Raw genomic sequence first — 12643 nt, 5'->3', positions numbered from 1 at the left:
TACCTAGTGGTGTAATGGTGCCTTTCTCATATTACTTAAATTTTCGAAAACATCACTAGAAGATTCTGTCAAGATTTTTTTTCAAATTTAAATAAAATCAAAAATGTTCTTTGGGTATAAACTACCATAACCTTTTCAATTTGTAAACAATTATGTCAAGTTAATACAGATATAAATGTGGCACGCTATACAAAATTGAATGAATCACACTGTGTGCTAGGCGGCGGTGTTTTCTTTTTCCGTGCCAGCACGTACCAATGCTTATCGGGTTTGCATCATTTTGTATGACAGTTTGAAAGTTTTGGTACTCATCGACCTATAATTTCGGAACCGGAAGTCGGATCTGGATGAAATTGCACAGTATCATTTAAGACACTGAGAGCTTTAATTTGACTCATGATTTGTGAAAATCGGTTGGCCCGTTGCTGAGAAATCGAAGTGAGTTCCGTGTTGGAGCTTTTCTTCACTATTACCGGAGCGTTCGGAAGCGGAAACCGCGGACTAGTATTCCCAAAGTAGATTTATATATCCACTAACTAACGAGATCTGCCAACTAGATTAATTTATCAGTAAGTTTAAGGAAAAAAATGCACCTCGTTTCGCCATCACTTGTGAAAAAATACTCATGAAAATGAAAATTTTTCATTTATCGCGCTGTAATACTGGATCCGAAAGTCGGATCTGATTCAACTTCTCGGGTACTTTTTAAAGATTTTCAAGACCTTTTATTTGTAATTTGAGTTTGTAGAAATCGGTAAGAAATTTCCGAGAAAATTGAGAGTACACTTTCTCATAGACTGCCACATATTGCCTTGTAATTCCGGAACCGGAAGTCGGATGAAGATAAAATTCAATAGCGAGCTATGGGGCCATAAGTCCCTTCATTTGAATCTGAGGTTATGAAAATCGGATCTACCATCTCTGAGAAAAACGAGTGACATTATTTGTCACATACACACATACATTTTCTGAACACGAAGGACTCCGTTCAAAAGTCGGTTTTCACGGTGATCGCATAGTCTTTCTGTATGAGAAAGGCAAAACACAAAACATTGAGAAAATTGATGAAATCTTTATTAGAATCGATGGAACGATCAATATAATTTAATGTTTGAAGATGATTTCACTCTGCATCTGAGACAGTTTATTTATCAATTATTTTCGTTATATTTATTTATCAATTATTTTCGTGGTGTTTTCAACAGCCCCCCTGTCAATCAGTCGTTGGAATACATTGATAGTTTGCAATCGTACAGCCTTAACCTACCTCTCTTGATTATAGGTAAAACTGACGTGATGAAAGAGTACTATCCAGTTTAGATTCAACGGAAGGTCCAGATACGGATCGCGTACCGCCAGTGTTTTTAAAACGTTGTGCCCGATCACTTTCGGTACCAGTTAATATGATTTTCAACCGATCATTAATCGAACATACTTTTCCTAGTACTTGGAAAATCGATGCTGTAGTCCCAATGCATAAGAATGGAAACACTCAGAATATTGAAAATTACAGAGGGATCTCGATTTTGAACTGCCTAGCTAAAGTACTGGAAAAGTTAGTTTACGACACGATGAACTCTAAAGCGTCTCAAATTTCTACTGGTTGTCAACACGGGTTTGTGAAAAAAACGATCGACGACGTCGAATATGTTATCATACACAGATAGCTTGATTCCCACCATCGAGAAACGTCAACAAATTGTTGCGATATATTTCGAATATTCTAAAGCATTTGATAAAGTACCACATAATGTTGTCATCCTAAAGTTGCAACGACCCCATGGTTGACTAGATGGCAGGAATTATATCGAACTCTGGTCGCTCCCCTTTCGTCAGGATTGATACCATACGTTCAAATACGCTCGAAATGCCTCCTCGAGGAAGTCACTTGGGAACACCAATATTTGTTTTATTCATCAACGATCTTTGTAATTGCATAAAATCTGGAAAATTGCTCTATGCTGACGATCTGAAGATCTTTCGGCCAATCACTTCCAATCTCGACTCTATAGCACTTCAAGAAGACATAGCAAGTATTGATCATTGGTGTTTGTTGAATGGTATGCTGTTTAACACAATTAAATGTAAGATGATAAGCTTCAGACGTTCACTATATACTCTTCGGGGGTACATCATCGGAAGGGTAGACTCTATTCGTGACTCTGGCGTGATATTCGATAGCAAACTTAACTTCACGACCCATATTTCATCAACTATGGCTAAAGCATTTGCAATGTTGGTATATTTAATACGACATAAAGACTGTCCCAGAAAGTATGGATGCAACCAAAAACCGCTGCCATTACGCAATGGTTCAGAATCTGTCAATTTTTATGGCTGCGTCCTATTGTTTACACTCTTCTCTGACCACTTGTGCAGTTGTTTATTCGTTTTCATTAGTTTGTTTCGAAATGCGTGGACTTTCAGCAGAACAACGTCGAAAAGTTGTGTCCAATGGTGCACAGAACGCGGACTGTCACTGAGAAAGATTGCAAAAATGGAAGGAGTAAGTGAAAAAGTCGTGCGAAATGCAATCAGGAAGTTCAGTGAGAATAACACCTTTAAGGATAAACCGAAAACCTGTCGAAAAAAAGGTCCTGCTAACTCTCAGTTGGATAAACGTATACTAAAGCGTTCGAGCAAAAGAAGGAGGTTTCAGTTCGGGATGTGGCCAAAAAAGTGGGCACTTCGAAGTCAAATGTTCTTCGTGCTAAAGAACGTTTGAATCTTCGAACCTATAAGAAGCAGAAACAACCAAAACGTAGTCCGAAACAAGAAGCATCGATCAGGCCGAGGGTTCGAAAGCTGTACAATACGATTCTTGCTGGAAATTTGAACTGCATAATCATGGACGACGAAACCTACGTGAAACTCGATTACAAATCCTTCCCGGGACCACAATATTATACGGTGCGAGAAGGGCAAGTGTTAAATCAGTCCGAGACGTCGATTGAAGTCGACAAATTTGGTAAGAAAGCTATGGTCTGGCAAGCAATTTGTAGCTGCGGTAAGATTTCGAAACCCTTCATCACCACTGCTTCAATGAACAGCGAAATATACATCAAGGAATGTTTACAAAAACGACTTCTACCCATGATTCGAAGCCACAAGAATCCTGTTGTCTTCTGGCCAGATCTTGCTTCTTGCCACTACTCGAAATTAACGGTAGAATGGTATACTACCACAAATGTCACTTTCGTCCCAAAAGACATGAATCCACAAAATTGCCCACAACTTCGACCAATTGAGGAATTTTGGGCATTAACGAAGGCACATCTTAGGAAACATGTCTCTGCAGCCGAAACCATTCAACAGTTCGAAAAACATTGGAAAAAAGTGTCAAAACTTGTCGCCAAGAAGTCTGTACGAAATTTAATGAGGAACGTTCGCAAGAAGGTGCGCCAGATAGTGTACAATGGCTAAGTAGCAAATGTTGAGAATAAAATTCTGTTGTTGTAGCCAACATATATTATCAGTATATCGAATAATATTTGAATATCTAACACTTGTGCATTATTTACAGCGAAATCAAAGTGCGTCCATACTTTCTGGGACAGTCTTTATATACTCTTCGAGGGTACATCATCGAAAGGGTATACTCTATTCGTGACTTAGGCGTTAAATAAATAAATAAGTAAATAAATAAATAAATAAATAAATACATTAATAATGAAAGTTGTATTAACTTCTTTAGAGACCCTGGATTGAAAAGTTCTAACCCCACACGCCATACTCGCCGGACATTGCTTCAACCGATTACAGTTTGGTTCGATCCATAACGCATGGTTTGTCAGAGCAGCACTTCTGAAACTACGAAACGACCATGCAACATCGCAAAAACAAGCTACTAACTAACTCCATCACCTGATGTTTGAATTAGCCGTAGTTTTTGAGTGTGTCTTTTTTTTCTCTCCGTGTCTGACGCGAACAAACCACCCAGTAGAAGTATGATAAATTGCCATGCACGATGATGAGGAACGAAATTTTACGTTCAACTGAAGAAACAGACAATTGCCCAAATAGTTAACGTTTCGTGAATACCATAACATCATGAAACCAAGCAAGCCTACCACCGAACGCCGACAGAACACGGCGGCACGTGAGCAGAATGATGCGTACGACGACGCACATTCGGATGCTTCCCGTCGTCGTAGTCCATTCCTTTCTGTGGGCTGATAAATCACTGCCAACGAGGATAAAGCAGACACTTTATTTATTGACCTAATTAAAAGGGTGCGAGTGTTGAAATGATTGCATTTTCCCGGTAGTTTATGAAGCTTTAGGCTTTAAATCTACTCCCCAACGAATGAATGAATGAATAACTGAATGAATGGAGGCCAACTCGGTCGGTCCCATTTCCAACCGTTTTTTTGAACAGTGAAGAATTAGCAACGGAAGACGTACCAGACATTAATAACTCGATTTTTCCCTAGGAAGCTAGAATGAATGCGAGGGCGGAAGCGAGAAAAACGCGCACCCCGTTCTCAAAATGTGCATCATTAGTCTCGGCAGCTCTCGTGGCACGACGAAGATTTATTCCCGCTGGCAGTTAGAACGCCGGCAGGTTTTCGGTTTCTCTTTGTTTCTTCGGGACCATCCACCATTTCGCTTCCGTTTCGGATTAATAAAAGCTTCTGCTCGGCATACGGAACTAGATTTGCCTTGGGTTTGCGAGGCAACAAACTGCACCCCTAGGACCGCCGGTGCCGTTGATTGAAGTTGGCTTTCACTCGATGCGGACGCACGATCCGCTATTCCCGGTGGCATTTTGGTCCTCGTTCTTTGTTCAAACACAATCGAGTGAGGACTCTTCGTTCTGTGAATAACCTACCTTTAATTGGATTATCTGGAAAGAGAATGAGAAATGAGAAATAGGGCATCAGTAATCGAATTGCAGGATAAATAAAAAAAATTAAATAATTGAAAACTCTTTTTTGTATCGGCGACCACATTGTCATTTTTTTTAATTTTATTTTTTGTATCCCTTCTCCCCTTTTCAGCCGGCTATCTCGGAAGCTTCCTGTCCAACAGTCTGAAAACCAACCAGCTGGAGGTCAACACCGATTCGAAGACGCTCCGGCCGATAGCGCGCCTGAAGGAACCGCGGGAGCTCTTCGCACTGCCTAAGGAACGGGACTATGACTGCCCCCAGCAAGCCCCCAGATGGCCGCTCGAGTGTCAGGTGAGTGTATGAGGCGGTGACAGCGGACCCTGCGTCTCCATCCGCAGTAAACTCAATTTTTGACACCGAACCGAACACGCCCTCTTTCTGCTAATCCCGCTGCTAGCGCCGCACTGGCTTAAACGGCTTTTCTGTTTACACAAATGCCAGCTGGCCGACGACGCCGTGATGCAAACGATCATCATAAACCAAGCCGTGGACCCCAGCCCCCACCTTACTCTTTGGTACCGCGACGGTTTGACTCGAGTTAGTAGGAATCGGCAGTGAGATGAAGTGTTTGACGGTTATTATTATTCTTCTTCTCGATATTTTCGCTGCTTCGCTGCTGTGCGACGCCGCTTGTTTTGATTAGTGAAATCCGGCCGGTCTCGTGTGCAGATTTCCTCCCAAACTGATATACGTGGGTTCTCACTTGCTTCCGTCTCCGTCTCTACCTTCCCCGCCGGACAGCTTCACTTTACTTTTCGACAGATGGAAACATGGGACATTTGCCAGCGGGAAGCGTTGATTGACGAGGGAGAGCGAGAGAGAGAGAGAACAATTTTTGGTATTTATTTACCGGAGTCGTTCGGTACTACAGCTGGTCATTAGCGAATTCGTCGCACAAGAATCCAAGCTATCCAGTGGTTTCTTTTTTTGGCAACCTTCGTGGGGAATTCAAGTACGTACGGATAAATTTCTGTCGTGCATGTCGTATTTCTACATGCAGAACGAAATATCAACCAACCATCAGCAGATTCCCTGTGTCACGGTGTTGCAGGATGATTAAATGAGTTCTTCTACCATACGGAAGGTATTTAATGAACTTGATGGTATCTATTTTCTTTAGAGAAAAATAATGACTGCTCTGGATTCTACCAACTTATACAAGTTGCCGAGGAAAAATGTCTTGAACTTTGAACTTTAAAATTTATATTTTTACTGACATTACGGAAACTGCATAATAGAATAGGAACCACTTTAGTGATAAATTTTCTTTAGTAAATAAAGGACGGCACATTCCCAAACTATTGGGGGCAGAATTTTGTTTTCAAAGAATTGGAGAAAGTAGAATAGTTATTGAACGTAGGGAAAATATGGAATCACACGCAAAAAAAAATTTTACAGATGACCTAATCTTACATATCGAAAATAAGCTATCCACAAATTTTTCTTTCAAATTATTTTATTTAAAAACGATATTTTATTCAAACTAAAAATTTATCCTTTATTGTTAAATGAAAACCGGATGAAATTTAAGTTATTCCTTCACGAATTTTCAAACTTTTGATCGAACGCTCTTCATCAAGTTCCGAACAAGTGTTGCATCGCATTTTTTGGACGCTTGAACCCAATTTTTTTTGGACTCCTGCATGTTTTCAGCTGCCTTACCAATCTTCTTGAAGACCCTTTTCACGATTGCCCGGTAACATTCGATGGGTCGAAGCTGAGGGCAATTTGGTGGATTGAAATTTTTTTCAACGAAATTTATACCCTTTTCCGCAAGCCAATTGAGAGTGGTTTTGGCATAGTGAGCCGACGCTAAATCTGGCCAAAACAGTGGAGGTGTACTATACTTCTTATATAAAGGCAGAAATCTCTTCTGGAGACACCCAGATCGATAGAGTTCTGCATTAATAGATCCGGTAGTGGAAAAAATGGTTGACTTCAAACCACAGGAACATATTGCTTGCCATACCAGTACCTTTCGACCGAATTTCTCCACTTGAATCGACCTGTCCGCATCGCTCACATCCTCCCCAACGAAGACAGTAAAGTGTTGTGGACCTGGAAGGGGTTTTGAGTCCTTCTTTACAAAAGTCCCATCGTCCATCAAAACACATGCATCCGGACACTGCAAAAGACGCGAATACAATTTCCGGGTCCTTGTTGCTGCTCGCTTCTTCTGTTCTACACTTTGTTTCTAGATTTTCTGCTTCTTCTAGGTCTTCAGGTGATTTCGCCTCTTGATACGCTGGATCATTCCGACACTCGTTTCTGCTTTTTTGACCAAATCACGTATTGACATTGATTTGTTCTTCATGATTAGAGATACCACTTTCTGGTCCAGCTTCAGGTTGGAAGAACCGAGTTTTCTGCCTCTTCCTGGTAGCTCATCCAAAGGATAGTGTTCCACAAACTTATTAATGATGGTTTTAACATTGGCATGATGGATTCCAAACCGCTTCGCCAACCGCTTCGATGAATTCCAAACCGCTTCGTAATACCCTTCTCACTTAGCCATGTGTCCAGAACCATAATTTTCACTTCCTTTTCAATACGAGACAATTTGGAAAACGCAGAATTTCAACCGCACAAACAAGTATTGAAACGAAAGCTGACAGCCAAACGCACAGCATGCTGTGATCTGAGCATAAAAAACTAGCACAAATACATGCGTACAACACAAATGTATGTGGATAGCTTATTTTCGATACACTCCTTATGATGCAAGACCTAATTTATCAAATGACGGAAAATTCCACTTATAATCACTTAATGTTGGATGAGACTGAATTTTACTGGTTCCGAATGTAATTTCCATTCGGCTAGCAAGTACGACTGCATGAAGCGAATGTGTACTTCTGTGGCTCAATCGATTGACGGACGTACTTTGTGATCCAATGATTCTCGGTTCAAGTTGTCGCTCTCGCTATCAGTATTTTTTTTATTTCAATAAATTTCATGTACCTGTTCTTCAACACGACGCTCTATTTATGGACACATTACAAGATACAGAATAACAGAGTTTTTTCAAAGTGTGCGTATGTCGATTGTAAACATGAGTTTTATATCAATTAGGGTCAATTCGAATTATTATAACACCATAATTGTAGTAAATTATTTATAAGATTTTGAAAGATTAAGGAAACGAAAGTGTAATTTCACAGAATATCTCTAGCAAATGTCCACTATTTTTTTTCAATTGTCGAAATATTGGGGATGTGTGCTCCCTTCATTTAAATTTTAGGGACACTTTTAGGCAGCCCACCTGGGTTCGATTCCTAAGCCCGCACATAGGGGCAGAACGTTTTTGTGGCCCGACCTTTAGATTGAAACCTCTATAATCGATACAAAATTGATTCAAGATCGATTTTTCTAGTGTTGGTTTTGATTAGTATTTTTTTCGAATATTTGACTGATTTTGTGAAAATTACTAGTATAACACATTTTTGTGAGTTTTGTCATTTTTGACAATCAAAAAAATTTGAAAAAATGGCCAAAACAGTTGGACCCTTTTATAGATCAATGTTGGAAAAACAAAATGAGCAAAGAGGCTTTTTGTGATAAAAGCTATATGCTGCCAACTCTGAGTACGATTTGGTGCGAATAAAATTGATTTTCAAAATGAAAAAATGAAAGTCAAGCATATGAAAATAATGAAAAAATGGAAACCGATTTACAAAAAAAAAAATGCAAAAAGACGGGTATTTTAAGAAAAAAATGTTTCTTTTTCTTGTCTATTACTGATACTTTTTGCAAATATCGGGCAACTACCGATAGATTATTCTGAGTTCCATTGGATGATAATGACTTTTAGTTAAGTTTTGTTTTCGATTAAAAGACACTGAATAAAAAACTCAGGAAAAAGTTTTTTAGGAAAAACTTGTTCTCCTTGAAAGTGTCCATCTTGAAATGTACGAACAGTCGGTAGGGATTGGGACAAAATTTTATCAAAATTAAAAATGTTTTTTTGTTTATCAATTTTAATTTTTTTCAGTGTATGACTGGATAAGTAATTTGTCAGTATTCAGTATTCACAAAATTTAACATTATTATTTTTTACCGATTTTTTGTAGGCTTTGTGATTTTTCGACAATAAGTATTTGAAAAAAAATTGCTTAAAAAAATTGGACCGGAGAGCGTACTGCCAACTGCGAATACGACTTACCGCAAAATCGCCCTTTGTTTCGTTACTCACTTAGTCTACAATGACCGAAATTCGATGTAGTTGGAATCAATATCTTTGAGTGACAATAAGAAGTAATATCACCAACGAATTCGTCTAATTATGTAATATCAGGCTCTGAAAAGTACTTTTATTTTATTTTTTTTATTATCTCTGGTAATTCAATATTTGGACAACCGGCTGCCGAAAGAAAAATACCAACTGTAGGCTTACATTCAGTAATAGCCGTTCAACCGAGAAGGTTGTGTATAGAAGCGTACAGTTTAATAACGCTGGTTAGTTTACACGCGTTAAATACGACAACGGTTGAACTACAGGTAGAGACCTGTTGGCAGCAGCCGTTAAAACGTATAGTCGTGCTGCATAAGAGAGCCAAGCTGGTGAAGGAAACAACAAAGGGCGTTTCCCAAACTCTACCCAGGCCACAATATACAGCCACAAGTGCTGAGCAGGAGAGTGCAAAGGCACATCGAAGAAGAAGAGTGCAAAGGCACACAGAAGCAGGAGAGTGCAAAGGCACACCGGTGCGAAGGCACTTCGGTGCAGAAGCATTTCGGTGCGGAGCACAAGGAAGAAGGAGACAAGACAAGACGCTGGCGAAGACAAAAGTAAATCGGAAATCGAGTGGTGCTGGATGTCAGGTAGCAGTAGCATCACATCCAACAAGAACATCTAGAGCAACGAGGATCTACACGGCAGTGCAACGGAGATAGACAACAATTTCAAGGTAGAAGTTTTTTCTTTTCCTTTTGATTGAGTACTGTGTAGTGTTGGTTTCATTTTTTACTTTAAAGTTTGATTAAAAATTTTAATGTGATGGATGAATCCATGGACGTAAATCCTAGCATGAATCCGATACCCCCACGAACGAAAAAATATCAGGAGAGCTCTTCTGGGCCTTGGATAGTCTTTTTTAGACGTATATCAAAGCCATTAAACATTTTACAAATTAATAAAGGTTTGACATCACGATACTCTTCAATCAAAGAGATCATAAAAGTAAATAACGATAAAATTCGTGTTGTGGTAAATAATTTGAAACACGCGAATGATATTGTCTCTTCGGAACATTTCATTAAAGAGTATAAAGTTTACATACCCTCCAAAGATGTCGAAATTGACGGTGTTGTTACCGAAGCGAGTCTTTCGGTAGATGATTTACTCAAGCATGGTGTTGGTCGTTTCAAGAACTCTATGCTTGAGGGTGTGCAAACAACTGTACTCAGTAGTTCATGAAGAGGGAAAAAAAGTTTATCGCCCATCAGACTCGTTTCGAGTGACATTTGCCGGGTCTGCGTTGCCGTCCCATGTCTATGTCGATAAAATTCGCCTCCCTGTTCGGCTTTTTGTTCCAAATGTAATGAATTGTACGAACTGCAAAAAATTCGGCCACACAGCTACTTACTGTAGTAATAAACCAAAATGTATGAAGTGTGAAGGGCCTCATAAAGATAATGATTGCAACAAGGAAATTGAAAAATGTATTTATTGTGGAGAAAGTCCTCATGAGGATATTTCAGTATGCACTGCATTTAAAGTACACAAAGACAAAATTAAGCTTTCTTTAAAAGCACGGTCTAAGCGCACATATGCAGAAATGCTTAAAACGGTCATTGATGTCCCCCCTTTGGAAACCGAAAACGGGTTTTCAAATCTAGAGGAACCAGAGGACTCTGACTCTGACGAAAATAGTGAAGGTAATTCGTTTATCACTACCCAAGGGTCAGTTAAGAGAAAGAAGTCTTCCTCCAAATTACCAAAAAAAGACACCTAAAATTTCATCTTCAAAAAAAGATCCCCGTGTTAAACAAAAAAAGTCAAAACCAAAGACTGTGCCTCCTGGTTTGTCAAATTCACAAATCAATCCAGGATCTAGCACAGAAAAAGATAATAATCCTGTGGGCTCCATTTTACAGCCTCCAACAGGATTATTGAAGTTTTCGGAAATTGTTGAATGGATTTTCTCAGCATTCAATATATCTGAACCCTTAAAGACCCTCATAATGGCATTCCTTCCAATAGCTAGAACCTTTTTGAAGCAGTTATCAGCTCAATGGCCAATTGTCTCTGGTTTTGTATCTTTTGATGGATAATTTATCACCCGCCGCAAATGATACAATCACTGTCCTGCAGTGGAATTGTCGAAGCATCATGCCAAAACTTGATTCATTTAAGGTTTTGTTGCATAGTCAAAAATGTGATGTATTTGCTTTGTGTGAAACATGGCTTACATCAAACGTAGCCTTAAATTTTAATGACTTTAACATTATACGTCTCGATAGAGACTCTCCGTATGGTGGAGTGCTTTTGGGAATTAAGAAATGCTATTCCTTTTATAGATTAAACATCCCTTCAACTTCTAGTATAGAAGTTGTTGCTTGCCAAATAAACATTAAAGGCAAAGATATTTGCATAGCTTCGGTTTATATTCCTCCAAAAGCACAAGTTGGACAGCGACAGCTTAATGAAATGGTTGAAGCCCTTCCTGCTCCACGATTGATTCTGGGGGATTTAAATTCGCACGGAATGATGTGGGGTTCCGTTTACAATGATAGCAGATCATCTTTAATACAAAACATTTGTGACAATTTTAACATGACGGTATTAAATATGGGTAGCATGACACGGATCCCAAGACCTCCTGCACGCCCAAGTGCATTAGATCTATCTCTTTGCTCAACATCAATACGACTAGAAAATATTGCCTGATTTACACGGTAGCGATCATTTACCAATCATCATCTCAATTAGCAATAGCAATTGCATTGCTACTTCAGCTAGTATTCCATATGATTTGACAAAAAATATCGACTGGATTAAATACCAAAGTAGTATCTCTAGTATTTTGAATTCAATGGAAGAGCTCCCTCCACTTGAAGAATATGACTTCCTCATTTGTTCGATTCTGGAGGCAGCAGAACAATCCCAAACTAAACGCTTTCCTGGGCCAACGACTAACAGAAGTCCTCCCAACCCCTGGTGGGACAAAGAGTGCTCAGAGGCTAAACTCGCAAAACAAAATGCTTGCAAGACGTTTTTAAAACGGGGAGGAGGAACTCCTCAGAATTTTGAAAAACTTATGGTTTTAGAAACCAAGTACAAGAGCATACTTCGAGCCAAAAAATGTAGCTATTGGAGAAATTTTGTCGAAGGTTTGTCAAGAGAAACCTCAATGAGCACTCTTTGGAACACGGCCAGACGAATGAGGAATCGTAACGTAGGAAATGAGAGTGAGGAGTACTCGAATCGATGGATATTTGATTTTGCGAGGAAAGTTTGTCCAGATTCTGTTCCTACGCAGAGCATTATACGGGAATCTCCTCCAAATAATGGTTTTATTAATAACCCATTTTCAATGATGGAATTTTCTATAGCACTCTTGTCTTGTAACAATAACGCTCCAGGGTTGGACAGAATTAAATTCAACTTGGTGAAGAATCTGCCCGACCTCGCAAAAAGACGTTTGTTGGAATTGTTCAACAAGTTTCTTGAGCAAAATATTGTTCCACCTGACTGGAGACAAGTGAAAGTTATCGCCATTCAAAAGCCGGGGAAACCAGCTTCCAATCACA

At 39.4% G+C, this 12643-nt stretch overlaps 2 protein-coding genes across 4 annotated transcripts in view; one reads left to right on the top strand and one right to left on the bottom strand.

Moving 5' to 3' along the window:
• LOC131425912 (glutamine-dependent NAD(+) synthetase) overlaps positions 1-12643 on the bottom strand; it is a 151112-nt gene that overhangs the window by 77375 nt on the left and 61094 nt on the right. The window contains exon 2 of the mRNA XM_058588203.1: positions 4832-4846. The gene's annotated coding sequence lies outside the window, so the exon portion shown is untranslated. The remainder of the gene's footprint in view (positions 1-4831; positions 4847-12643) is intronic.
• Positions 1-12643, top strand: part of LOC131425911 (cytosolic carboxypeptidase Nna1-like) — a 113678-nt gene that overhangs the window by 40177 nt on the left and 60858 nt on the right. For all 3 annotated transcript variants that reach the window (XM_058588199.1, XM_058588197.1, XM_058588200.1), the window contains exon 2: positions 5001-5182. In XM_058588199.1, the coding sequence (XP_058444182.1) occupies positions 5001-5182 (182 nt within the window). The remainder of the gene's footprint in view (positions 1-5000; positions 5183-12643) is intronic.

Source organism: Malaya genurostris, chromosome 1 (genome assembly GCF_030247185.1).
Source record: "Malaya genurostris strain Urasoe2022 chromosome 1, Malgen_1.1, whole genome shotgun sequence".
Taxonomy (NCBI): domain Eukaryota; kingdom Metazoa; phylum Arthropoda; class Insecta; order Diptera; family Culicidae; genus Malaya; species Malaya genurostris.
The sequence above is the reverse complement of the archived record's forward strand: the minus strand, read 5'-3'. Positions and strand labels throughout refer to the sequence as shown.